The 27,574-nt window shown below is 49.5% G+C and overlaps 1 protein-coding gene across 1 annotated transcript; it reads left to right on the top strand.

Moving 5' to 3' along the window:
- On the top strand, positions 1-27,574 carry tm4sf5 (transmembrane 4 L six family member 5). Its single transcript, XM_078200821.1, has 5 exons — positions 1-273; positions 3,404-3,484; positions 9,117-9,262; positions 25,345-25,531; positions 27,277-27,574. Exons 1-5 carry the CDS (start codon positions 103-105, stop codon positions 27,289-27,291), a joined length of 600 nt encoding a protein of 199 aa, XP_078056947.1. The 5' UTR covers positions 1-102; the 3' UTR covers positions 27,292-27,574.

The raw sequence follows: 27,574 nt of genomic DNA on the forward strand, positions 1-27,574 counted from the left end.
CGGTCAGAGTCCGTCCAGGGAGGTACGGTACCCTCAGGCCTGGGCAGAGGGAGATCTCAGTCTGACTCCCCCCCCCCCTCCTGCCAACTCCCCGAAGGAACGATGTGCACCGGGAGTTGCGCCCGCTGCATCGGCCTGTTCCTCTTGCCTTTGGCTTTCGTGTGTATCATCGCCAACATCCTCCTGATTTTCCCCAACGCGGAGAGGGGATGGACCGACCACATCACCCTGCAGGCCTGGCTGATGGGAGGAGTAATCGGCGGCGGACTTTTTGTGAGTGCCTTTCGCCTTGTTTTTCGGGCAAAGGAAGGGTCAAGTGGGGATACAGCTTCCGAACCGGCCCTTCAGAATGGGACAGCAATGGGCGGCAGGGTGGTTCGCACTGCTGCCTCACAGCGCCAGGGATCCGGGTTCGATTCCGGCCTCGGGGGACAGTGAAAAGTATTGTTTCTTGCGCGCTATACAGACAAAGCATACCGTTCATAGAGTACATAGGGGAGAAGGATTTGATTTATCATTGTCACATGTACTGGGATACAGGGAAAAGTATTGTTTCTTGCGAGCTATACAGACAAAGCATACCGTTCATAGAGTACATAGGGGAGAAGGATTTGATTTATTATTGTCACATGTATTGGGATGCAGTGAAAAGTATTGTTTCTTCCGCGGCTATACAGACAAAGCATACCGTTCATAGAGTACATAGGGGAGAAGGATTTGATTTATTATTGTCACATGTATTGGGATGCAGTGAAAAGTATTGTTTCTTCCGCGGCTATACAGACAAAGCATACCGTTCATAGAGTACATAGGGGAGAAGGATTTGATTTATTATTGTCACATGTATTGGGATACAGTGAAAAGTATTGTTTCTTGCGAGCTATACAGACAAAGCATACCATTGATAGAGTACATAGGGGAGAAGGATTTGATTTGATTTATTATTGTCATATATTGGGCGGCATGGTGGTTAGCACTGCAGCCTCACAGTGCCAGGGACCCAGGTTCGATTCCCGGCTTGGGTCATTGTTTAGAAGGATGAGGGGGGGATCTTATTGAAACTTACAGGATACTGCGAGGCCTGGATAGAGTGGACGTGGAGAGGATGTTTCCACTAGTAGGAAAAACTAGAACCAGAGGGCACAACCTCAGGCTAAAGGGACGATCCTTTAAAACAGAGATGAGGAGGAATTTATTCAGCCAGAGAGTGGTGAATCTGTGGAACTCTTTGCCGCAGAAGGCTGTGGAGGCCGGGTCATTGAGCGTCTTTAAGACAGAGATAGATCGATTCTTGATTAATAAGGGGATCAGGGGTTATGGGGAAAAGGCAGGAGAATGGGGATGAGAAAAATATCAGCCATGATTGAATGGCGGAGCAGACTCGATGGGCCGAGTGGCCTAATTCTGCTCCTATGTCTTATGATAAATTCTCCCTCAGTGTTACCCGAACAGGCGCCGGAGTGTGGCGACTAGGGCATTTTCACAGTAACTTCATTGCAGTGTTAATGTAAGCCTACTTGTGACCAATAAATAAAGTATTAATATATTGGGATACAATGAAAAGTATTGTTTCTTCCACGCTATACAGACAAAGCATACCATTCATAGACTACGTAGGGGAGAAGGAAAGGCGAGAATATAGTGTTACAGTCATAGCTAGGGGTGTAGAGAAAGATCAGCTTAATGCGAGGTAGGTCCATTCAAAAGTCTGACAGCAGCAGGGAAGAAGCTGTTCTTGAGTCAGTCGGTACATGATCTCAGACTTTTGTATCTTTTTCCTGACGGAAGAAGGTGGAAGAGAGAATGTTCGGGGTGCGTCGGGTCCTTAATTATGCTGGCTGCTTTTCCCCGAGGCAGTGGGAAGTGTAGACAGAGTCAATGGATGGGAGGCTGGGTTTGCGTGATGGATTGGGCTACATTCACGACCTTTTGTAGTTCCTTGCGGTCTTGGGCAGAGCAGGAGCCCAGACCAAGCTGTGATACAACCAGAAAGAATGCTTTCTATGGTACATCTGTAAAAGTTGGTGAGAGTCGTAGCTGACATGCCAAATTTCCTTCGTCTCCTGAGGAAGCAGAGGCATTGTAGAGTTTGCACATTCTCCTTGTGCCTGCGGGATTACTACACCAAGAATTTGCTTATCATTCAGAATGAAATTTCCGCTTCCACGTTCCTCCTCAGCGCCAAAAGGAAATGACCCACTCGCGATCCGTACCCCTCCAAGTTGCAACAGCGCAATCTGGTCAGCCGCTAAATCGAGGCTTGAATTCTCCGGCTGTGCCCGCGGCTGGGATTCGCCAGACCTGCTGCTGTGAACAGAAATGTGGCCGAGCGCTAAATTCTCCGTTCCCGCTCCCCGCGGTCGCGAGACCGGAAAATTCCGGCCAGCAGCTAATCTGGGAGCTTGTCACACTGTGAGGTCCCGCTTACCTGCATCCTTGATTCGATTCGATTTATTATATGAACGGTATGCTTTGTATAGCGCGCAAGAAACAATACTTTTCACTGTATCCCAATACATGTGACAATAATAAATCAAATCCTTCTCCCCTATGTACTCTATGAACGGTATGCATTGTCTGTATAGTGCGCAAGAAACAATACTTTTCACTGTATCCCAGTACATGTGACAATAATAAATCAAATCCTTCTCCCCTGTGTACTCTATGAACGGTATGCTTTGTCTGTATAGCGCGCAAGAAACAATACTTTTCACTGTCTCCCAATACATGTGACAATAATAAATCAAATCAAAGGGCAGCACGGTGGCACAGTGGTTAGCACTGCTGCTTCACAGCGCCAGGGACCTGGGTTCGATTCCCGGCTTGGGTCACTGTCTGTGTGGAGTTTGCACATTCTCCCCGTGTCTGTGTGGGTTTCCTCCGGGTGCTCCGGTTTCCTCCCACAGTCCAAAGATGTGCGGGTTAGGTTGATTGGCCATGCTAAAATTGCCCCTTAGTGTCCTGGGATGCATAAATTAGAGGGATTAGTGGGTAGGATATGGGGGTAGGCTCTGGGTGGGATTGTGGTCGGTGCAGACCCGATGGGCTGAATGGCCTCTTTCTGCACTGTAGGGTTTCTAAGATTTCTAAGAAATCCTTCTCCCCTATGTACTCTATGAACGGTATGCTTTGTCTGTACAGCGCGCAAGAAACAATACTTTTCACTGTATCCCAATACATGGGACAATAATAAATCAAATCAAATCCTTCTCCCCTATGTACTCTATGAACGGTATGCTTTGTCCGTACAGGGCTCAAGAAATAATACTTTTCACTGTCTCCCAATACATGGGACAATAATAAATCGAATCAAAGGAAGCAGAGGCGTGGTTGGGTTTTGTTAACTGCAGCGTCGGTGTGGAGGGAGCTGGACTTTGATTGTTGGGAATGTTTTTATTCACAGATCCTTTGTCCTGCATGTTCTGCTGTCCGGGCCGGCGGTAAAGGATGCTGTGGTGCCGGTTGCTGTGGAAACAGATGCAGGGTAAGACACAAGAAGCCTTTAAATCTGTCCCCCGTTGAGGGTGGCCCCTTCTCGCCTGCCTGGTCACCTCTCTCTGTATTGAGAACAACACGCAATCAATAACAATGAAGACTTGCGTTTATGTAGCGCCTTTCACGGCCTCTCAACGTGTCAGAGAACTTTACAGCCAGGGCAGAACTTTCTGAAGTGAAATCACTGCTAACTCGCAGCCAATCCACGCACAGCAAGCTCCCTTTAACATCGACGCCATAATGACCTGATCGTCTGCTTTTGCGTTGTTAAGGGCAGCACGGCGGCACAGTGGGTTAGCACTGCTGCCTCACAGCGCCAGGGACCCGGGTTCGATTCCCGGCTTGGGTCACTATCTGTGTGGAGTCTGCACATTCTCCCCCCGTGCCTGCGTGGGTTTCCTCCGGGTGCTCCGGTTTCCTCCCACAGTCCAAAGGTGCAATGGTTAGGTGGGTTGGCCATGCTAAAATTGTTCCTTAGTGTCCAAAGATGTGCAGGTTAGGTGGATTGGCCATGCTAAATTGCCCCTTAGTGTCCAAAGATGTGCAGGTTAGGTGGATTGGCCATGCTAAATTGCCCCTTAGTGTCCAAAGATGTGCAGGTTAGGTGGATTGGCCATGCTAAATTGCCCCTTAGTGTCCAAAGATGTGCAGGTTAGGTGGGTTGGCCATGCTAAATTGCCCCTTAGTGTCCAAAGATGTGCAGGTTAGGTGGATTGGCCATGCTAAATTGCCCCTTAGTGTCCAAAGATGTGCAGGTTAGGTGGATTGGCCATGCTAAATTGCCCCTTAGTGTCCAAAGATGTGTAGGTTAGGTGGATTGGCCATGCTAAATTGCCCCTTAGTGTCCAAAGATGTGCAGGTTAGGTGGATTGGCCATGCTAAATTGCCCCTTAGTGTCCAAAGATGTGCAGGTTAGGTGGATTGGCCATGCTAAATTGCCCCTTAGTGTCCAAAGATGTGTAGGTTAGGTGGATTGGCCGTGCTAAATTGTTCCTTAGTGTCCAAAGATGTACAGGTTAGGTGGATTGGCCATGCTAAATTGTCCCTTAATGTCCAAAGATGTGCAGGTTATGGGGGTTAGTAGGGTAAATATGTGGGGTCACGGGAATAGGGCTTTGGTAAGATGTTCTGTCGGAGAGTCAGTGCAGGCTCGATGGGCCAAATGACTTCCTTCTGCACTGTAGGGATTCTATGATGCTGTGATTGAGGGGGTTTGTGCGGCCTGACTGACTGCCCCTCCTCTCTGCGGCTCCGTCCATGAACGGGTATCCATGGAGGGGGAACACGTGGTGTCTGTGGGCACGATCGTGGCCTTCCATGCCCCGTGGACACCGCGGGGAGAACATGGGCTGTTTTATAGACCCCTTTGATCACAGTTTGTGTGGACATCTCAAATTTCCTTTGCAATTTAGAAACATAGAAACTAGAAGCAGGAGGAGGCCATGCAGCCCTTCGAGCCTGCTACCCCATTCATTCTGATCATGGCTGATCATCAAATTCAACATCCTGATCCCCCCACTCACCCCCCCCCCCCCCGTCCCCATATCCCTCGATCCCTTTCGCCCCAAGAGCGATATCTAATTTCTTCTTGAAATCACACAACGTTTTGGCCTCAACTACTTTCTGTGGGAGTGAATTCCACACATTCACCACCCTCTGGGTGAAGAAATTTCTCCTCTCCTCAGTCCTAAATGGTTTACTCCTTATCCTCAAACTATGACCCCCTAGTTCTGGACTCCCCCCACCATCGGGAACATTCTTTCTGAACTATCCTGTCGAACCCTGTTAGAATTTTATAAGTTTCTATGAGGTCCACTCTCACTCTTCTAAACTCGAGTGAATATAATCCTAACCGACTTAGTCTCTCCCCATATGACAGACCTGCCATCCCAGGAATCAGCCTGGTAAACCTTCAAAGAACAAAGAACAAAGAACAATACAGCACAGGAACAGGCCCTTCGGCCCTCCAAGCCCGTGCCGCTCCCTGGTCCAAACTAGACCATTCTTTTGTATCCCTCCATTCCCACTCCGTTCATGTGGCTATCTAGATGAGTCTTAAACGTTCCCAGTGTGTCCGCCTCCACCACCTTGCCCGGCAGCGCATTCCAGGCCCCCACCACCCTCTGTGTGAAATATGTCCTTCTGATATCTGTGTTAAACCTCCCTCCCTTCACCTTGAACCTATGACCCCTCGTGAACGTCACCACCGACCTGGGGAAAAGCTTCCCACCGTTCAGCCTATCTATGCCTTTCATAATTTTATACACCTCTATTAAGTCTCCCCTCATCCTCCATCTTTCCAGAGGGAACAACCCCAGTTTACCCAATCTCTCCTCATAACTAAGCCCCTCCATACCAGGCAACATCCTGGTAAACCTCCTCTGTACTCTCTCCAAAGCCTCCACGTCCTTCTGGTAGTGTGGCGACCAGAACTGGACGCAGTCTTCCAAATGCGGCTGAACCAACGTTCTATACAGCTGCAACATCAGACCCCAACTTTTATACTCTATGCCCCGTCCTATAAAGGCAAGCATGCCATATGCCTTCTTCACCACCTTCTCCACCTGTGACGTCTGTGGTGAACCATTGTTGGTTCCCACCAGGTAGTGCTGAGCCATGGTCTGGCCAGTACTATGAGTCTGTATATATGTTACTGTTGGGGTTAGGGTTGGGCTGTTCTACCTGTTAATATAGTTGTTATGGTACACCCCAGTCGGCTCCGCCTCCTGGGAGAGGTATAAAGGTCACTGCTCTGCCTGGTGACCCTTTAGTCTGGGATCGTATACTGTATATGGTAGCTCTGTTATTGGTGGCAATAAAAGCCTTTATTTCCCGAGTACATCACGCCTCTCGCGTGTTATATCGTGCATCAACGTCACCTTCAAGGATCTGTGGACTTGCACACCCAGGTCCCTCTGCGTATCTACACCCTTTATGGTTCTGCCATTTATCGTATAGCTCCTCCCTACATTATTTCTACCAAAATGCATCACTTCGCATTTATCAGGATTGAACTCCATCTGCCATTTCTTTGCCCAAATTTCCAGCCTATCTATATCCTTCTGTAGCTTCTGACAATGCTCCTCACTATCTGCAAGTCCTGCCAATTTTGTGTCGTCCGCAAACTTACTGATCACCCCAGTTACACCTTCTTCCAGATCGATGCCCTCCCTCTATAGCAAGGACATCCTTCCTCAGATAAGGAGACCAAAACTGCACGCAATACTCCAGGTGTGGCCTCACCAACCCCCGATACAACTATGAAGCCAACATACCATTTGCCTTCTATGTGTGAACAGAAACACAGAATCCCTACAGCGCAGAAGGAGGCCATTTGGCCCATCGAGTCTGCACCAACCACAATCCCACCCAGGCCCTATCCCCATAATCCCTCATATTTACCCTGCTAATCCCTCCAACCGATTCATCCCGGGACATTAAGGGGAAATTTAGCATGGCCAATGCGGCTAGTCCGCACATCTTTGGACTCTGGGAGGAAACCGGAGCACCTGGAGGAAACCCACGCAGACACGGGGAGAATGTGCAGACTCTGCACAGACAGTGACCCAAGCTGGGAATCGAACCGAGGTCCCTGGAGCTGTGAGGCGGCAGTGCTAACCACTGTGCCACCATGCCGCCTACATCTTTACCGCCTGCTGTACCTGCGTGCTTACTTTGATCTTGTTGAGTATCAACCTCCCTCAATTTACACCCATTCAAGTAATAATCTACCTTTCTATCAGTGCTACCAAAGTGGATAACCTCACATTTATCCGCATTATACTGCATCTGCCATGCACCTGCTCACACTCTCAGCCTGTCCAAGTCACAATGAAGTATCTCTGCATTCTCTTCACAGCTCACCCTCTTAAAGTAACGTTTAAAGTTTATTTATTTATCACAAGTCGGCTTACATTAACACTGCAATGAAGTTACTGTGAAATTCCCCTGTTCGAGTAACACTAAGGGAGAATTTAGCACGGCCAATGCATCCTAACCAGCACGTCTTTCAGACTGTGGGAGGAAACCGGAGCACCCGGAGGAAACCCACGCAGACACGGGGAGAACGTGCAGACTCCGCACAGACAGTGACCCAAGCCGGGAATCGAACCCAGGTCACTGGCACTGTGAGGCAGCAGTGCTAACCACTGTGCTACCGTGCTGCCCCGACTATGGAGGCGATGGCCTAGTGGTATTATCGCTAGACTATTAATCCAGAAACTCAGCTAACGTTCTGGGGACCCGGGTTCGAATCCCGCCACGGCAGATGGTGGAATTTGAATTCAATAAAAAATATCTGGAATTAAGAATCTACTGATGACCCATTGTGGGAAAAACCCATCTGGTTCCTTGAGGGGAGGAAATCTGCCGTCCTTACCCCGGTCTGGCCTACATGTGACTCCAGAGCCACAGCCAATGGGGGTGACTCTCAACTGCCCTCCAAGGGGCAACTAGGGATGGGCAATAAACGCTGGTCCCAGCCAGCAACACCCATGTCCCACGATAGAATGAAAAAACCCCTTCCCACCCAACTTTGTATCATCTGCAAGTTTGGAGATAATATGCTTAGTTCCCTCTTCCAAATCATTAATATATAGAAACCATAGAAACCCTACAGTGCAGAAAGAGACCATTCGGCCCATCGAGTCTGCACCGACAACAATCCCACCCAGGCCCTATCCCCATATCCCTACATATTTACCTGCTAATCCCTCTAACCCTCATATTTTACCCACTAATCCACGCATCCCAGGTCACTAAGGGGCAATTTAGCACGGCCAATCCACCTAACCTGCACATCTTTGGACTGTGGGAGGAACCCGGAGCACCCGGAGGAAACCCACACAGACACGGGGAGAATGTGCAAACTCCGCACAGACAGTGACCCGAGCCGGGAATCGAACCCGGGTCCCTGGAGCTGTGAAGCAGCAGCGCTAACCACTGCGCTACCGTGCCGCATATAAGTAAATAGGTAAAGTGTGAACAGTTGGGGTCCTCGCACAGCTCCCTGCGGAACCCCACTAGTCACTGACTGCCAATCGGAAAAAGATCCATTTATGCCAACTCTTTGCTTCCAATCTGCTAACCAGCTCTCCATCCATCTCAAGACATTAACTGCGATCCCATGTGCTTTAAGATTGCAGAGTAGTCTGTTATGTGAGATTGGTTCTTTCATTTGTTGCTGTGTCTCTCAACTTGTCCCTTGTTTTTGTAGAGTTAAATTTATTTATTAGTCACAAGTAGGCTTACATTAACACTGCAATGAAGTTACTGTGAAAATCCCCCAGTCACCACACTCCGGCGCCTGTTCAGGTAACACTGAGGGAGAATTTAGCACGGCAAATGCGCCCTAACCAGCACGTCCCTCGGACTGTGGGTGGAAACCGGAGCACCCGGAGGAAACCCACGCAGACACGGGGAGAACGTGCAAACTCCGCACAGGCAGTGACCCAAGCTGGGAATCGAACCCAGGTTCCCTGGCGCTGTGAGGCAGCAGTGCTAACCCACTGTGCCACCGTGCCACCCCAAACAGTATGCTAGTAGCTAGCGCCCTCTTGCGTGTCTACCAGCTCAACCTCTTTCCATCAGCGTGGCTAACTCCAGTTGCTTTGTCCTTCCAGATGCTGAGATCTGTGTTCTCTTCCGCCTTTGGTAGCCTGGGCTCCCTCTACTGTCTCAGTGTGTCGTCCAGTGGTCTGGCGAATGGCCCATTGTGTGACACTGGTTCTGGGGACTGGGAGTACCCCTTCCAGAACTTGGAAAGCAGGTAAAGTAAAGTAAAAGTAAAGTTTATTTATTAGTCACAATTAGGCTGACATTAACACTGCAATGAAGTTACTGTGAAAATCCCCTAGTCGCCACACTCCGGTGCCTGTGCGGGTAACACTGAGGGAGAATTTAGCATGGCCAATGCACCCTAACCAGCATGTAGGCAGGTTTTTTTTACACAGAGGGTGGTGGGTGCCTGGAACTCGTTGCCGGGGGAGGGAGTGGAAGCGGATACGGTAGTGTTAGCGCGAGTGAACAGATACCACACCACTCGCACCCAGAGCCAAGATTGATAGCAGCACAGTTTATTATAGTGTTTTACGTCGACGGAGGTACAATCAGGACACAGACAAGACAGTCCCGAAAAGTACTCTGCTTGCCCGCCAAAACGGAGTACAGTTATAGTAACGATCTGTTTTGATATGTAAATGGTTTGTGAGTGGTTTCCTGATATAATCATCCTGTTTCAATAGGTTTGTGGGTGTGGAGTTTGATGTGTAAATGGTTTTCTTTTATAGTTATCCCGTTAATGGGTTTTCTGGTCTAGAGTTTTAATATGTAAAGTTTGGTTTAAGAGTGTGATAATTGCTTTATGTCTCTGAATTCCTTTGGACAATGGGTGTTTGATGGGATGTCAGGAAGTTTTCCAGGTCTCAAGATATTTTCTGAATAGCATATTGATGCGAGTTCCTGAGTCTTTGTCAACCTGGTTTCTGTGTTTAAAATATGTCTGCTTACCTTACTCACACCTTTCTGGCTGAATGCTGTCCTGTTTTGCTTCATTTATCGAGTTACAGTTTAAGAAATATTCTAATCCTAATACCCACAAAATTTATGCCCGCCTACAGTCCCCCCTGTCGGTCAAAAGTGAATTTTTGTTGTTTATTTCCTTTTCACTTTTCTAACCGATCTTTCTCCCCTTTATTATATTTTGTGTCCGGTGCTTCCTGCTTCCGTACGCTGCAGTCGTACAGTTTAGGGGAGTCCCGGAGTTTGTCAAATCATGTGTAGGCGGGAGTAATCATCCCGCTTGGCTACTTGCCCCATCATACCAATTGTTCTAACTAAGTTCTTATGTGCTTTCATTCTCTTCCGCTGGCGGTAGGTATAACATGTAACCAATCCCCAGGAAAGGGCTAAGATGAGTTGGATGACCACCAGTGTGTGCGATGTAATTCGGACCCAGGGGTGGATGTTTACATTTAGACCCCAGTCCCACACCTTCTGTACCCATGTTTGACTTCGTAACGCCGTCTCGGTATCTTGTTCCAAGGTTTTGATGTGTGACTGTAACCGGTGGTATAATCGGACGGAGTGTCCTACTTTAAGTCGGAGCTCCCTTAGGACTTCGGTCAGGTGTGGGATGGGGGCTTGCTCGGGTTCTTGGTAGTCTCTTAGGTTGTCTTTTAGGGGGTCTGTGGCATTAAAGGCTATGGTCTGCCTATTTCGGATATTGGTGATGTGAGCTTGACCTATAGTGACTGGCTTGCGAGGGGTAAAACAGAAGTTAGGGTCGGGGATTGGGCATGTTAATCCGTTATATGTGAATGATGTACGTGTGGTGGCTACACAGTATCTACCCCGCCCCCCGTATCCTGCCCGGGCGAAATGTGGGTCTACGGGTATAATCTCTAAGGTGCAGTCCTGTGTTCGGTTAAACCCACATTCTGCTGCCTCTCCTTGTCTCAGTGGGTGAGGACAGATGGTGACCTCTCCCCTCTGCTTGCACCCTGCGAGAGAAACACTGGACATTATGCCATGTTTGGAGATGGCCATGTTTTCGGTTATGTGGTAGCGGAGGGAAGCATTGCCCCTAACAACACCAATATTTTCAATTCGGAAGATGGGGAATGGTCCAGCGTCCTGTGTGACCGTTGGAATTAGCAGAACCATTCCTATCCCGGTGCCCTCACTAACCTCGCAGTCGGGGATTACTGGATATACTCGTGTCATCCCCTTCAGGGTCCGGTCATCCAGCACCCCCTTCTGATCTGCGAGTTGCGCTAGTTGGGCGCTGTCGATCCAATCGGGCACTTCCCCCCTGTGTACCTGGTCCAAATTGTGTCGTATTTGTGCCACCATCCACTGACCATATGCATGGCATAACTGTCCCTGTTGTACCTGGGCAGTGTCTTCCCTTTCCCTGTCTATGAGGCGATTGATAGTTCGGGCATGTGCTTCTAACACTGCAATCCCATCTAGTTGGATATGGGCGCCCGCTTCCCCTAAGAATGCTTGTTCCGCCTGCTGGTCTAATGACCGCTGTAATATGTTTTTCATTACCCCTTTCAGCTGTTCAATTTTACTGTTGAGGCCCTGGATGTCAATGGAGTTAATCATTGTGTCTCCTGTATTCAGCCCTGTGAGCATATCATTGATAATACCCCGTTTGCTTCGGTATGTGTTGGTGTTTATGTTTCCCCTGTAGTGTGTGGCCCCCATTGCGTCAATGGCCCGTTTTATGGTCTCTCTCTCTAACATCTGATACAAGTTCTGTACCCGTTCTGAGCAATGCCTGGGTACCTGGATTCCTGAAATGTCGATCAGGACAGGTACCACCTCATGTTTTACGTTGTCGTACACAATTTCCCCCTCGTTCCACAACACCAGTCCTCCCTCCGGTCCCCTGCTTTGCAAGGGACAGGGTAAGATTTCGGGCCTTGTGGTCGTGGGGGCCCGCGTTGGAAGCGGTGCAAAACATACATACAATGAGACTGCGGGAGCCTCAACAAGTCCGTAATAGCCGCAAATGTCCATGTTTGAATTCAAAGTGTCCTGTGGTCGGGCCTCTTGTGGGTTGTCGGGGAGGGCGCAGAGAGTCCCAAAAACGCACTGGTCTCTGTTCTGGAGGTCCCGCTGTTGAATGCATGTTCGGAGTCCTTCTAAAGTGCAAGTGAAGCAGATCTCGTTGATACCCGGGTAAACTTGTAGCCATGCGTTAAGATAAGTTCTACTGTTCATAGGGTCCGGTCCAGCTGGCACACATAGTGCCTCGGATGTGTTGAAGGCTACCCCGTGGAATCGCGGGTAGATGGGGTGTTCTTCGGGTGCCACACTCGTCAGGAAGGTCGCCGCGAGGATCATCCTCCAAGTGGTCCACATGGTTCTGGAGAGGGGTTGGGGGAGGATATATAAAACCTGGTGGCCGCCAGTCGTTAGGTTCATATTAGGTGATGAACTTGTCTTACTTATCTTATTCTTATTTCTATCTACATATATACATTCATGCCTCGGTTGGCATATAGTTCCTTTAGTGTTGGAAAATAAAGGTTGTTATTTCGATTTCCGCTGTAAGGACAAAGATGGTTAAGGGCCAATACGTGGAGTGGACGGAGCATCCTCTGTCCTCTTTCCCCGTGGTGATAGGATTTTAATTGCGACCAATGTTTCCATCGGCCTTTTCCTTTCACATCGACACACGCACATGTATCGCTGGTAAGGATAACCTCGTGGGGTCCCATCCATTTCGGTGCAAACCCGGGTCGGTCTGGGGCAATCCGAATCAAAACCCTATCCCCTACTCGAGGGAGGGTGGGGGTATGACTGACATTTTCCTTTTTAGCCTGGTCTCTAATGGCTTGCTGGTCTCTGGCTGTGTGGTGCAGGTCTCGGAGTTGTGAATCTAAGTGTTGCACATATCGTTTGAGCTTGTCCCGGAGGGGTGTCATTTCTTCCCCTCCCACGGTGCCCTTTGCTATTAGTGTTCCTTCCTGATCTACCACTGCCCATCCTGTGCGGTACTGTCCCTCCACCTGCCTTCGGGACCCGTCTACGTATAGTATTATATCGGGGTTCTCCAGTGGCTGATCACTAATCCCATCCTCTGTATCCATGTCTGGGTTAATCGGACAGTGATGTGGACTGCCGTCTGGAAGGAACCCCTCTGCTGGGTTTCTTCCGGTATCTCGTACGATTTTAATAGATTGGTCCTGAGGAAGGAGCACTGCCTCCCAAGTTGCCCTTCGAGCATCTGAAACAGTTCGGAGTCGACCTGTGTTTAATAATTCTACTATTGTATGTTTTGTGTGCAGGATGATCTGTCCTAACATAGTAATGGGTTCGCACACCCTGACTGCCCATGCGGCACAGTCCAGGGCTGCCACACATTTGTGTAGTCCTTTGGCTATCGGGGACTGCCGCACCGAATAATATGCTACAGGTCTCATGGTGCCCCCACTTTCTTGAGTCACAACGGAGCTATAGAATCCGTCCTCCGCATTATAAAAAAGATGGAACGGTTTCGCTATGTTGGGCAGGCATAAGGCTGGGGCCGCTAATAATTCTGATTTCAGGTGGGAGTATGCTGTTTCTTGTTCGGGTCCCCATTCAATGATTTCTGCCCCCGGCCTCCCCCCTTTTACCAATCGCTGGATAGGTTCTGCTATGGATGCAAACTGATCGATGAAATTCCGACAGTAATTAAAGAGTCCCATTACCCTACGCACCCCCCTAACTGTGTTCGGACGGGTCATGTTGGCAATTGCTGTTTTTCGGTCCGTGGGAAGGGTTTTCTTTCCCTGACTTATGTAATGCCCCAGATATCGGACCTCTGGTTTTGCGAGTTGTGCTTTGGTTGGGTTAACCTTAAATCCTGCTGTTTGTAAGCCCCGCAGGATTACTGACAGGGCTCCCAAATGCCCCGTCGGGTTAGTGGAGGCGATCAAGATGTCATCCACATATTGGAGAAAAGCGCTCTCATAGGGGGATAAGTTACAATTTTCGAGGGCTTTGCTCATAACCCGGTGGAATATGTTGGGGCTATTGTGGAATCCCTGGGGGAGACGGGTCCAGGTGTACTGTCTACCTCCACAGGTGAAGGCAAACTTCTCCTGGGAGTCTGGGTGGAGTGGAATTGACCAGAATCCGTTTGCTATGTCTAGCACGGAGAAGATACAATATTCAGGTCGCAGTCCGTTAAATATAGTGGCCGGGCTCGCAACGACAGGGTGTTCCTTTGGGGTGACCTTATTCAGGGCGGTATAGTCGATGGTTAGTCGGTAGTTCCCGTCTGGCTTACGGACGGGCCACATCGGGGAATTTGTGTGGGACACGGTGGGTCTCAGGATGCCCCGTTTAACCAAAGCCTGGACGATTGTTTCGGTTGCCTGTAACGCCTCGGGTTTTATGGGATATTGTTTATGAGGGGCATGGGCTGGTTCTTGTATTTGTAAAGGAAGGATTGTGACGAGACCGCAGTCTTGCTTGCCTGTAGCCCAGACCCGGGGTAGTGCTTGACATAAGAGTCCCACTAGTCCCTCCTTCTTCCAGTCTCGGGCCGTCGGAGCCGGAGCCCCCATGCCTATGGCTGCTACGTTCTTATTAGGGACCCAGTATCCTTGGATCCCGCTCTTGTGTTCTTTCCTTGCCGTCCACAGCAGGCGCTTATTGAAAGCGTCCACCACTGCTCCTAACTCTCCCAGGAGGTCTATTCCCAAAATTGTCCCTTCTTCATTTGGGCCCACCCAGAAGTGTACGGGGAGTATGATCCCCTCTACCTCAAGTAACACTGCTTCGCTCTGATATGCTATAGTCCTATCCCCCCCTATTCCTACTACTACTATGGAACGGTGGGTGGTGGGTAGTGCCATGTTGGTGAGGGATATCGAAGCCCCCGTATCTATTAATATTTTGCATCGCCGGCCCCCTAACGATGCATTCACCCAGATACGGGGGTCCGTTCCCGGGGCGGGGGCCGATGCCACTCATGCAGATTTTTGTGCCGCCAAGGTTTGTATAATGTCCAGCAGCTGCTGGTGGCTGAGGTGCGCTGGGTCCGAAACCACCTCATTCTCCCTTATATCTGGGGCGCTTGCCGGGGTTTTCTCCAGTCTCTTCGGGGGCGCTCCCTTTCTCCTTGGGATCCTTCTGTCTTTGCAGGTAGATTCGGTGTGTCCGATTCTGCCGCACTTATTACATGTATTAGGAGGGTGCGGGATTATAGCTTGGCATTCCCTTTTGAAATGGCCTAATTCCCCGCACCTGTAGCAATGTCCTCCTTCAGTTCCTACCGCTGATATCCCTGCTCTGGCGCCCTGTGTTTTCCTTTGCTGGTTGTCTACAGTGACAGCCCAGTTTTCTAATTCATCGAAGGTGTTAAAGTTTACCAATCCTGTCTTTAGGATAGCTTGGTGTGCTGGGCTCAGCCCATCCCTATATAACTGGAGGAATGCCGGGTTCTGTCTATCTGCATCTGGCATTCCTCCGTGGGCTACAAAGGCATCGAATTTTCGTCGCCCGTATTCCTGAGCCCCTTCCTCCTTTTTCTGCGTTACTCCTACTATTACACTCCAACTCACGGGGACCTCCCCCATGGTCAGGATAATATCGTTTTTAAAGCCTGTCAGAGCCTGTTCCTGTTCCCGGCGGCTCCCGTCTAGGTCTGCACACCAAGTCCCATTCTGGTGTTCTGCCCGGAGCCGAGCCCAGTGATTCTCGGGCATCTTGGCTCTTACTAACCCTGCTATATCTCGGTTGTGTAAGTTGTGGCACAGTTGCATCTCTTTCATCTTTTGCCAAAAAATTGCGTTACTGTGCCTGGGCTGCAGGGTTGGGAGCTTTTCTAGTAATTTCATAGTGTCCCCTGGCGAGAGTGACACATAAGTCATTTTAATTTGGGCCTGCCTTCCTCGCCCGTCTCTCCCTTGTCCCCCTGGGATACATTCGATCTTAAGAGGTGCTGCTTTGGCGTTTGGGGGATCGGTGGTTACCGGGGGACTCCCCCCTGTTGGGCACCGAGGACTTGTCTCGTCTATTAAGCACTCCCAATCGGGACATTCCTCGTATGGGGCTTCACGGGAGAAGTCGGTCAGTGCCGGCAACACGGGGTTAATAGCCATCACAGCAGCATGCTTTTTCTGTTCAGCCTTTTCTTGTTTATCCTGAACGTACTTATGGACTCGCCCTGCTAGGGTGAGGTGTGCCTTTAGTATGAGGATCCAAGCCTTATCATCCTTGTTCCTCTTTTCCGTTGCCCACCATTCCCGTTGGCTCTCAAGGGGGTCTTGGGGTTTCCACCCTGTTTTAATCATGCTTTTAATTAGGTTCTTGTTTTTATCTGCTAGATAGCGGGTGAGGGACCCTTCCGGCCCCCATTCAAAAATGGTCTCAATGCTATCCATGTCGAATCTCTGAGCTAAGATCAGTGGTGTACTAATCCTGGTTTGGTGCTTTCCACAGATACTTGTGTAGGTATCCCTGGGGTTCCTGGTTTGGTGTTTCCACTGTCAGTACCTTTAAACCTTCAGCAGTAACACGCAGAGCCCGTCCTGCATGTAACGGGGAGATCACCGCTCACAGAGACAGGGGGGGGCTCTGACCACGACTACAGGGGCCGGGGGCCACTCTTTCCTGACCAAATCCTACCGCTAAATCAATCCACAGAGGCTCGCCGTTTCCCTATCTCCCCGGGAATCACCCTGACCTGGGTGCGGACAAGCGTGGGATTGACCGCAGGTAGGAGTTCCCCCGGCGTGTAGCCGTTCTTTCGCGCTACCAGAGGTCTCCTGCTTGTAGTGCCCGAAGCACTCACAGAGGCTCCAGACTTAGTAGCGCCCGGACATGTAGCAGACTCCTCGCGGATCTGTTTCCAGTGGCCCAGACTTTCGCGCCTGCAGAGGTCCTACCCGACTTGCAGCGCCCGGACTTAAACCGAACTTCGTGAGTCCGCGTTCATTGGCCCTAACCCTGGACGTCCTCCCGGCCTCCCGGCCACTTAACCCTTGTCTTCCTTAGGTACCTTTTGGGTCAGCTAATGTCTGGTCGGGTCCGCTGTCAGGGATACACGGAATGCAACAGTACACAATCAATTACAATTCGCGACCCCGCTCACCCGCCCAAAGAAGAACCTACCCCGCTGTGCAGCTCTCGATCGGGCTCTGTTCACAAGTTCAGATCGCGGCAGCCGTGGAACACCGCTGGCACTGGGAATTCCCGCGGACTTTAAATGAGTAAAGATACTCACCCAGTGTTTGAGAGGCGATGTTCCAGCGGCGGTCACGATCCCGGACGAGCCCCCAATTGTTAGCGCGAGTGAACAGATACCACACCACTCGCACCCAGAGCCAAGATTGATAGCAGCACAGTTTATTATAGTGTTTTACGTCGACGGAGGTACAATCAGGACACAGACAAGACAGTCCCGAAAAGTACTCTGCTTGCCCGCCAAAACGGAGTACAGTTATAGTAACGATCTGTTTTGATATGTAAATGGTTTGTGAGTGGTTTCCTGATATAATCATCCTGTTTCAATAGGTTTGTGGGTGTGGAGTTTGATGTGTAAATGGTTTTCTTTTATAGTTATCCCGTTAATGGGTTTTCTGGTCTAGAGTTTTAATATGTAAAGTTTGGTTTAAGAGTGTGATAATTGCTTTATGTCTCTGAATTCCTTTGGACAATGGGTGTTTGATGGGATGTCAGGAAGTTTTCCAGGTCTCAAGATATTTTCTGAATAGCATATTGATGCGAGTTCCTGAGTCTTTGTCAACCTGGTTTCTGTGTTTAAAATATGTCTGCTTACCTTACTCACACCTTTCTGGCTGAATGCTGTCCTGTTTTGCTTCATTTATCGAGTTACAGTTTAAGAAATATTCTAATCCTAATACCCACAAAATTTATGCCCGCCTACAGTAGCGACTTTTAAGGGGCGTCTGGACAAATACATGAATAGGATGGGAATAGAGGGATACGGTCCCCGGAAGGGTAGGGGGGTTTTGGTTCAGTCGGGCAGCATGGTCGGTGCAGGCTTGGAGGGCCGAAAGGCCTGTTCCTGTGCTGCAATTTACTTTTGGACTCTGGGAGGAAACCGGAGCACCCGGAGGAAACCCCACGCAGACACGGGGGGGGAGAATGTGCAGACTCCACACAGACAGCGACCCAAATTGGGAATCGAACCCGGGTCCCTGGTGCTGTGAGGCAGCAGCGCTCACCACTGTGCCACAAATACCGCCCGCCAACCTTGTTTTGACATTACTTTCATTAACTCCGGGCTAAATATGGCATGGAAAGAGGTGGAGGGATGGAGGGGGGGGCGGTGGTGGGTGGGGGGGGTGGGGGGGTGAGCGGTGGGGGGTGAGCGGTGGGGGTGCGGAATGGATGGTGAGGGAGGCCAAAACTGTTTTTTTTATTCCAAAAGAGAAAATGCTGGAAAATCTCAGCAGGCCTGGCAGCATCTGTAAGGAGGGAAAAGAGTTGACGTTTCAAGTCCAGATGACCCTTTGTCAAAGCTGCCAGACCTGCTGAGATTTTCCAGCATTTTCTCTTTTGGTTTCAGATTCGTAAAGGAGAACCTTCCCCTGTCTACATCAATGGGGACGAAGTAGAAAGGGTCGAGAGCTTCAGGTTTTTAGGTGTCCAGATCACCAACAACCTATCCTGGTCCCCCCCATGCCGACACTATAGTTAAGAAAGCCCCACCAACGCCTCTACTTTCTCAGAAGCCCAAGGAAATTTGGCATGTCAGCTCCGGCGCCTGTTCAGGTCAAAGTACCCTCACCAGCACATCTTTCAGATTGTGGGAGGAAACCGGAGCACCCGGAGGAAACCCACGCAGACACGGGGAGAATGTGCAGACTCCGCACAGACAGTGACCCAAGCCAGGAATCGAACCCAGGTCCCTGGAGCTGTGAAGCAGCAGTGCTAATCACTGTGCTTCCGTGCCCCGTGTACTCTATGAACGGTATGCTTTGTCTGTATAGCACGCAAGAAACAATACTTTTCACTGCATCCCAATACATGTGACAATAATAAATCAAATCAAATCAAATCAAAGATTCCAGCGTCTGCAGTAGTTTGCTTTTATCCAGGGTTTTTTTAATTTTCTGTTCATTCCTGCATGGGTTTTGGGTTCTGGCTCCTTCAACAGTTATTACCCCATCCCTAATTGCCCCTTGAGAAGGTGGTAGTGAGGCTTTGGTATCGAAAAAAGACCCAGAGTGCTTAACTTGCAAGCTTTAATAACTTGTCCACAAGTGAGAACTTGGTACAGCACCCAGCATTGTAAGGAGTTCTGTTGCTACAAATTAACAACTTAGCAGTTATAGTTAATGACAGTAAATTCGAAATGAGCAACTTTCTAAAAGTAAAAGTTTATTTATTAGTCACAAGTAAGGCTTACATTAACACTGCAATGAAGTTACTGTGAAAATCCCCTAGCCGCCACACTCCGGCGCCTATTCGGGTCAAAGCACCCTAACCAGCACGGTCTTTCAGACTGTGGGAGGAAACCGGAGCACCCGGAGGAAACCCACGCAGACACGGGGAGAACGTGCAGACTCCGCACAGACAGTGACCCGAGCCGGGAATCGAACCCGGGTCCCTGGCGCTGTGAGGCAGCAGTGCTAACCACTGTGCCGTCCCCTGATCCTTCATTTGCATACACATTCACCAATCATAGCATAGCCTCTTGCCCTTTCTTATCCAATAGAAAACTGTCTCCTGCCAATCCTTCATGAGCATACATCCCCATATCTTGTCCTTTGGTATTTTGTTATGGAATTATCTTAGTTCAGTTCGGGGGCGGCATGGTGGCACAGTGGGTTAGCATTGCTGCCTCACAGCGCCAGGGACCAGGGTTCGGTTCTCGGCTCGGGTCACTGTCTGTGCGGAGTTTGCACGTTCTCCCCCCTCAGTGGGTTTCCTCCGGGTGCTCCGGTTTCCTCCCACAGTCTGAAAGATGTTTGCGTTAGGCGGATTGGCCGTGCTAAATTGCCCCTTAGTGTTAGGGGGGACTAGCTAGGGTAAATACATGAGGTTGTGGGGATAGGGCCTGGGTGGGACTGTGGTCGGTGCAGACTCGATGGGCCGAATGACCTCCTTCTGCACTGTAGGATTCTATTCTATAGGTTCATAAGATATAGGAGCAGAATTCGAATATAGTGTTCAATTCTGGGCGCCACACTAGCAGAAGGATGTGGAGGCTTTGGAGAGGGTACAGAAAATATTTACCAGGATGTTGCCCTGGTCTGAAGGGCATTAGCTATGAGGAGAGATTGGAGAAATTTGGTTTGTTCTCACTGGAACGACGGAGGTTGAGGGGGGACCTGATAGAAGTCGACAAGATTTTGAGGAGCATGGACAGAGTGGATAGTCAGAAGCTTTTTCCCCAGGGTGGAAGAGTCAATTTCATAAGATATAGGAGCAGAATTAGGCCATTCGGCCCATTGAGTCAGTTCTGTCATTCGATCATGGCTGATATGCTCCTCATCCCCATTTTCCTGCTTTCTCCCCATAACCCTTCAACCCATTACCAATTAAAAATCTGTCTAACTCCTCCTTCAATGTACTCACTGTCCCAGCATCCACTGCACTTTGGGGCAGCGAATTCCACAGATTCACAAACCCCTTTGGGAGAAGTAGTTTCTCCTCAACTCTGTTTTAAATTTGTTACCCCTTATCCTAAGACTGTGACCTCTCCGTCCTAGAATGTCCCACAAGAGGAAGCATCCGCTCCACGTCTACTTTATCCACACCTTTTATCATCTTGTATCCCTCAATTTGATCTCCCCTCATTCTTCTCAATTCCAGAGAGTATCGGCCTAAACTGTTCAATCTCTCTTCATACGACAAACCCCTCATCTCTGGAATCAATCTAGTGAACCTCTTCTGAACTGCCTCCAATGTCACTACATCTTATCCCAAATAAGGGGACCAAAACTGCGCACAATACTCCAGGTGCGGCCTCGCCAATGCCTTGTATAGTTGCAACAATACTTCCTCACCTTTATATTCTATTCCTTTAGCTGTAAATGCCAACATTCCATTCACTTTCTTTATTATCTGCTGTACCTGCATGCTAGTCTTATTGCCCATCCTCTGGTGAAGATTGGGAACAGAATGTTTACAGAACTTACTCAAGGTAAAGATTAGTCGCTTATCCTGAATGTGCAAACGCTAGCTTCACTAATGGCCTCCTACGCTGATGAGCATTTTCCATTATTTGACAGAGTTTTCTCTTGACGGTTATGGAACTTTAATTTTCACAATTGTTGTCACCTAACTTCCACACCCTTTTCCTAAATCCGTGCTGACTTTGTCCGATTATGCAACTGCTTTCCAAATGCTGTGCAATGAAATCCTTGACAATGGACCCTAGAACTTCCCAACCATTGACGTTAAATCTGTGAGAAGAACTTTCCAGGGTGTCCCTCCTTAATCCCATGCCCCCTAGTCCACCCTGGGGAAAAACCTTCTGACTATCCACTCTGTCCATGCCTCTCATAATCTTGTAGACTTCTATCAGGTCGCCCCTCAACCTCCGTCATTACAGTGAGAACAAACCAAGTTTCTCCAACCTCTCCTCATCACCAATGCCCTCCGTACCAGGCAACATCCTGGTAAATCTTTTCTGTACCCTCCCCAAAGCCTCCACATCCTTCTGGTAGTGTGGCGACCAGAATTGAACACTATATTCCAAGTGCGGCCTAGCTAAGGTTCTATAAAGTTGCAACATGACTTGCTAATTTTTATACTCAATGCCCCGGCCGATGAAGGTAAGCATGCCACATGCCTTCTTGACTACCTTCTCCACCTGCAGTTCAATGACCTGTACACCTCTGCCTATCAATACTCTTAAGGGTTCTGCTTAAACTGTATATTTCCCATCTGTATTAGACCTTCCAAAACGCATTACCTCACATTTGTGCGCATTAAACTCCATCTGCCATCTCTCCGCCCAAGTCTCCAACCGATCTATATCCTGCAGTATCCTCTGTCGGTCCTCATCACTATCCGCAAATCCCACCAAACTGGGTTTGATTTCTGCTTGGGTCACTGTCTGTGCAGAGATCTCCCCCGTGTCTGCATGGGTTTCCTCCGGGTGCTCCAGTTTCCTCCCACGGTCCAAAGATGTGCCGGTTAGGTTGAATGGCCGTGCTAAATTGGCCATTAGTATAAGTACGGTGGGAATACGGGAACAGGGCTTGGGCAGGATTGCGGTCGGTGCAGACTCGATGGGCCGAATGGCTTCCTTCTGCACTGTAGGGATTCTATGGTCAGCTGAAACTAAGACGAAACAGAACGTGCTGAATTAGCTCAGCAGGCCAGGCAGCATCTGTGGGGAGAGAATCGAGCTAACGTTTCCAGCACCTTTGAAGATGCGTTGTAAGGATTCAAAACATGGGTCGGAATTCTCCAGCCTCGCCCGTGGCTGGGCTTCTCCAGTCCCGCTGCTGTGAATGGAGATTTGGGCTGATGGCCAAATTCTCCACGCTCGCTGGCAATGGCTTCTGGGCGTGCGAGACTGGAAAATTCTGGCTGTTAAATCTGTTTCTCTCTCATCACAGCTGCGGTCGCACCGGCCGAGATTTTCCACCACTTCCTCTCTTTATTCATGATAACTTTCCAGGTCAGGATGTTGCGTCGCTTTATTAGTTTATTTATTAGTCACAAGTAAGGCTTACATTAACACTGCAATGAAGTTACTGTGAAATTCCCCTAGTCGCCACACTCCGGCGCCTGTTCGGGTCAATGCACCCCTAACCAGCACGTCTTTCGAAAACCGGAGCACCCGGAGGAAACCCACGCAGACACGGGGAGAACGTGCAGACTCCACACAGACAGTGACCCAAGCCGGGAATCGAACCCGGGTCCCTGGCACTGTGAGGCAGCAGTGCTAACCCACTGTGCCACCGGGCCGCCCCAAGACTGAGAGGGATTATGAGCAACACACTGACAGATTTAGATTGCATCTACATAGTTAAAGCGCAAATCGTGAAATCATAGAATCCCGACAGTACAGAAGGAGGCCATTCGGCCCATCGAGTCTCCACCGACAACAATCCCACCCTATCCCCGTGACCCCATGTATTTGTTAGGAATCGGTTAACAGACTTTCCAATTAAGTCCTAATTTGATGTCAATTATTCAGTCGAAGTCAGTGATAAATAAAGGGGCCACAGGTGGCCCCTATTTGTTGGTGGAGAATTGTGGGTGGAGTTGGATCAAAGAAATAAAGGTGTTTTATAAAGAAGCGGAACTCGGGTCTCCTTCACTGAACTGCAACCGAGAGGATCAAACGATATTTACTCTGTTACTCCTCCCAAAACTAGGATCAATTTAGCATGGCCAATCCACCTAACCCGCACACCTTTGGAAACTAAGGGGCAATTTAGCATGGCCAATCCCCCTAACCTGCACATCTTTGGACACGAAGGGGCAATTTAGCATGGCCAATCCACCTAACCTGCACATCTTTGGACACTAAGGGGCAATTTAGCATGGCCAATCCACCTAACCTGCACATCTTTGGACACTAAGGGGCAATTTAGCATGGCCAATCCACCTAACCTGCACATCTTTGGACACGAAGGGGCAATTTAGCATGGCCAATCCACCTAACCTGCACATCTTTGGACACTAAGGGGCAATTTAGCATGGCCAATCCACCTAACCTGCACATCTTTGGACACTAAGGGGCAATTTAGCATGGCCAATCCACTTAACCCGCACGTCCTTGGACATTAAGGGATAATTTAGCATGGCCAATCCCCCTAACCTGCACATCTTTGGCGTGTGGGGGGAAACTGGAGCACCCGGAGGAAACAGAGATAACGTGCAGACTCTGCAGAGACAGTGACCCAAGCTGGGAATTGAACCGAGGTCCCTGGCGCTGTGAAGCAGCAGTGCTAACCGCCGTGCCACCGTCCCTTCCCGCTTTGCAAGTGGCAGTGTTTCCATGCATCGGGGCTGGCGGGGAGCATACGATAAAGTTTCTATAGGTATTGAAAGAGAAAGAGATTGACAAAAATGAATGTAGGCCCCTTAGAATTCTGAATGAGGAACAAAGAAACAGCTGAGGAACTAAATTCGTACTTTGCTTCTGTCTTCAAAAAGGAAGACATGTTTAATGTCCCAGAAGTTTTGAAAAACAGAAGGTTCAGTGAGGAAATCAACAATTGGTAGAGAAAGGGTTTTGGGAAAATTAATGCGATTGAAGGTGGATAAATCTCCAGGGCCTGATAATCTTCATCCATTTCCCGAACGCTAATTTCCCCTTAGTGTCAAAAGATGTGGGGGTTAGGTGGATTGACGATGCTAAATTGCCCCTTACTGTCCAAAGATGTGCAGGTTAGGTGGATTGGCCATGCTAAATTGTCCCTTAGTGTCCAAAGATGTGCAGGTTAGGTGGATTGGCCATGCTAAATTGCCCCTTTGTGTCCAAGGATGTGCAGGTTAGGTGTATTGGCCATGCTAAATTGCCCCTTTGTGTCCAAAGATACGTAGGTTAGGTGGATTGGCCATGCTAAATTGCCCCTTAATGTCCAAAGATGTGCGGGTTAGGTGGATTGGCCATGCTAAATTGCCCCTTTGTGTCCAAAGATGTGTAGGTTAGGTGGATTGGCCATGCTAAATTGCCCCTTTGTGTCCAAAGATGTGTAGGTTAGGTGGATTGGCCGTGCTAAATTGCCCCTTCGTGTCCAAAGATGTGCAGGTTAGGTGTATTGGCCATGCTAAATTGCCCCTTTGTGTCCAAAGATGTGCAGGTTAGGTGAATTGGCCATGCTAAATTGCCACTTAATGTCCAAAGATGTGCAGGTTAGGTGGATTGGCCATGCTAAATTGCCACTTAATGTCCAAAGATGTGCAGGTTAGGTGGATTGGCCATGCTAAATTGCCACTTAATGTCCAAAGATGTGCAGGTTAGGTGGATTGGCCATGCTAAATTGCCACTTAATGTCCAAAGATGTGCAGGTTAGGTGGATTGGCCATGCTAAATTGCCACTTAATGTCCAAAGATGTGCAGGTTAGGTGAATTGGCCATGCTAAATTGCCCCTTAGTGTCCAAAGATGTGTAGGTTAGGTGGATTGGCCGTGATAAATGTATGGGTGGGTAACAGGGATAGGGTGGGGGATAAACCTGGGTAAGGAACTCTGTTGATGCAGTCTTGATGGGCCGAACGGCCTCCTTCTACACTGTCGGGGAACAATAACCTGGACCCACTGGCTTACTCGCCCACTGACATTACCACCATATCGCGGTTACACGCTTGTAAATAGTGTGGACAGGCTAGCGGGACGTAGGGGGCGTGAGGGGGGTACGATTACAATGTTCTCCCGCCCTGACCGCAATCCTTCCCTTCTCTCCAGTTACCTCAGCAACCAGACTCTGTGGTCGGCGTGCAAAAACCCGCCCAACATCGTCACGTGGAACGTTATTCTCTTCTCCATTTTACTCGCGGCCAGCGCGATCGAGTTTGTCTTCTGCGGGTTGCAGGTCATCAACGGGTGCATCGGAGTCTTCTGCGGAGATTGTCGCAAGAAAGGCGGGAGAGAGGTACGAATCCGTCTCACTTTATCCACCTCGCTCTGCCCGTTCCCTCTTTCCCCTGGGGCTTTGGCGCTGTTGCTGATCCAGTTGACCCGATGTCCAGCCTGAGCCCCTGTTCTCGCCAACCCACCTCCCCCCTCCCCGCCTCCACCCCCCCCCCCCCCCCCCCTCCTCCACCCACTGTCAACGAGTTATCATGGCAGAGAAGGAGGCTATTCAGCCCACTGAATCCATGCTGGCCCTCGGTAGAGCAGTCCAGCCAGTCTGCTTCTCTCCAACCACATGCACAGCAAGCTCCCAGTAACATTGACAGCATAACGACCTGATCATCTGCTTTTGTGTTGTGGAGGGCGGGCAGGGTGGCTGTATAAGGCTCTGGGTCAGACCCCATTTGGAATATTATGAGCAGTTTTGGGCCCCGTATCTAAGGAAGGATGTGCCGGCCTTGGAAACGGTCCAGAGGAGGTTCACAAGAATGATCCCTGGAATGAAGAGCTTGTCGTATGAGGAACGGTTGAGGACTCTGGGTCTGTGCTCGTTGGAGTTTAGAAGGATGAGGGGGGATCTTATTGAAACTTACAGGATACCGAGAGGCCTGAATAGAGTGGACGCGGAGAGGATGTTTCCACTAGTAGGAAAAACTAGAACCAGAGGGCACAACCCCAGGCTAAAGGGAGGATCCTTTACAACAGAGATGAGGAGGAATTTCTTCAGCCAGAGAGTGGTGAATCTGTGGAACTCTTTGCCGCAGAAGGCTGTGGAGGCCGGGTCATTGAGTGTCTTTAAGACAGAGATAGAAAGGTTCTTGATTAATAAGGGGATCAGGGGTTATGGGAAAAAGGCAGGAGAATGGGGATGAGAAAAATATCAGTCATGAATGAATGGGGGAGCAGACTCGATGGGCCGAGTGGCCTAATTCTGCTCCTATGTCTTATGGTCTTATGGCACTGTGATTAGCACTGCTGCCTCACAGCGCCAGGGACCCGGGTTCGATTCCCGGTATGGGACACTGTCTCAGTAGTCTGCACGTTCTCCTCGTGTCTGCGTGGGTTTGCTCCGGTTTCCTCCCAGACGCGCTGGTTAGGGTGCATTGGCCATACTAAATTCTCCCTCAGTGTTACCCGAACAGGCGCCGGAGTGTGGCGACAAGGGGATTTTCACACTAACTCCATTGCAGTGTTAATGTCAACCTACCTGTGGCACTAAATAAATAAATGTAAACTTAGCTCATTTGCATCTCATCGGTTCTCTAGATGTCCGCCTCTAATCAACTCCCTGTTTCGTACTTTTTTTGTTAACTTCATTGTCCCCAATTTTTAACAATGCCCATGGACTCCCAGATCCCTGTCCTCCTGTCACCCCTCGAGAATTGCACCCGTTGTTTTGTATTGTCCATTTACCCTCTTTCAATCGAAATGAGTCACCGTGTTAACTTTCACTTGCCCCTTGAACTTTATCTCAGTGTTCAGGGTACTTACATCTCTACAGAGCAAAATGAGGGGGTGTTGGCGGGGCGGGGGCGGAGGGGGGGATGGGTGGGAAGTGGGGGGGACGTCTGTGGATCCCAGCTACTCAAATGTTGAGCCTTGCTTTGAACCCCTGGGGTGGCATCAAGAGGGGAGACACCCCCGATGGAATGTTTGCTCAAAGCTCTGCCTCTCTCTCTCCGTGTGTGGTCAGTACTTGTATTTCCCCTGTTGCCATTGTGAAATCTCGCTCTAATTCTAACCCCTTCCTTCTTCCTATTTCAGGACGAAGACTTGTGAACGCAGTGGGCCTGAGGTGATGCTGAAGAGACAACTCCTGGCGTAGATTTACCCATAAGACCATTAGATATAGCAGCAGAATTAGGCCATTCGGCCCATCGAGTCCGCTCCGCCATTGGCTGATATGTTTCTCAACCCTCATCCTCCTGCCTTCTCCCCATAACCTTTCACCCCCTCACCAATCAAGAACTGATCTATCTCTGTCTCAAAGACACTCAATGACCCGCCCTTCTCTGTGGCAACGAATTCCACAGATTCACCACCCTCTGGCTGAAGAAATTCC

This window comes from Mustelus asterias, chromosome 31, assembly GCF_964213995.1.
Source record: "Mustelus asterias chromosome 31, sMusAst1.hap1.1, whole genome shotgun sequence".
In the NCBI taxonomy this organism is placed as follows: domain Eukaryota; kingdom Metazoa; phylum Chordata; class Chondrichthyes; order Carcharhiniformes; family Triakidae; genus Mustelus; species Mustelus asterias.

Coding starts and splice junctions, on each gene's coding strand:
- tm4sf5 (XM_078200821.1), top strand. CDS start 103: ATGTGCACCGGGAGTTGCGCCCGCTGCATCGGCCTGTTCCTCTTGCCT. Junction 274..3,403: donor TAATCGGCGGCGGACTTTTT/GTGAGTGCCTTT, acceptor TTTTATTCACAG/ATCCTTTGTCCTGCATGTTC. Junction 3,485..9,116: donor GCTGTGGAAACAGATGCAGG/GTAAGACACAAG, acceptor TTGTCCTTCCAG/ATGCTGAGATCTGTGTTCTC.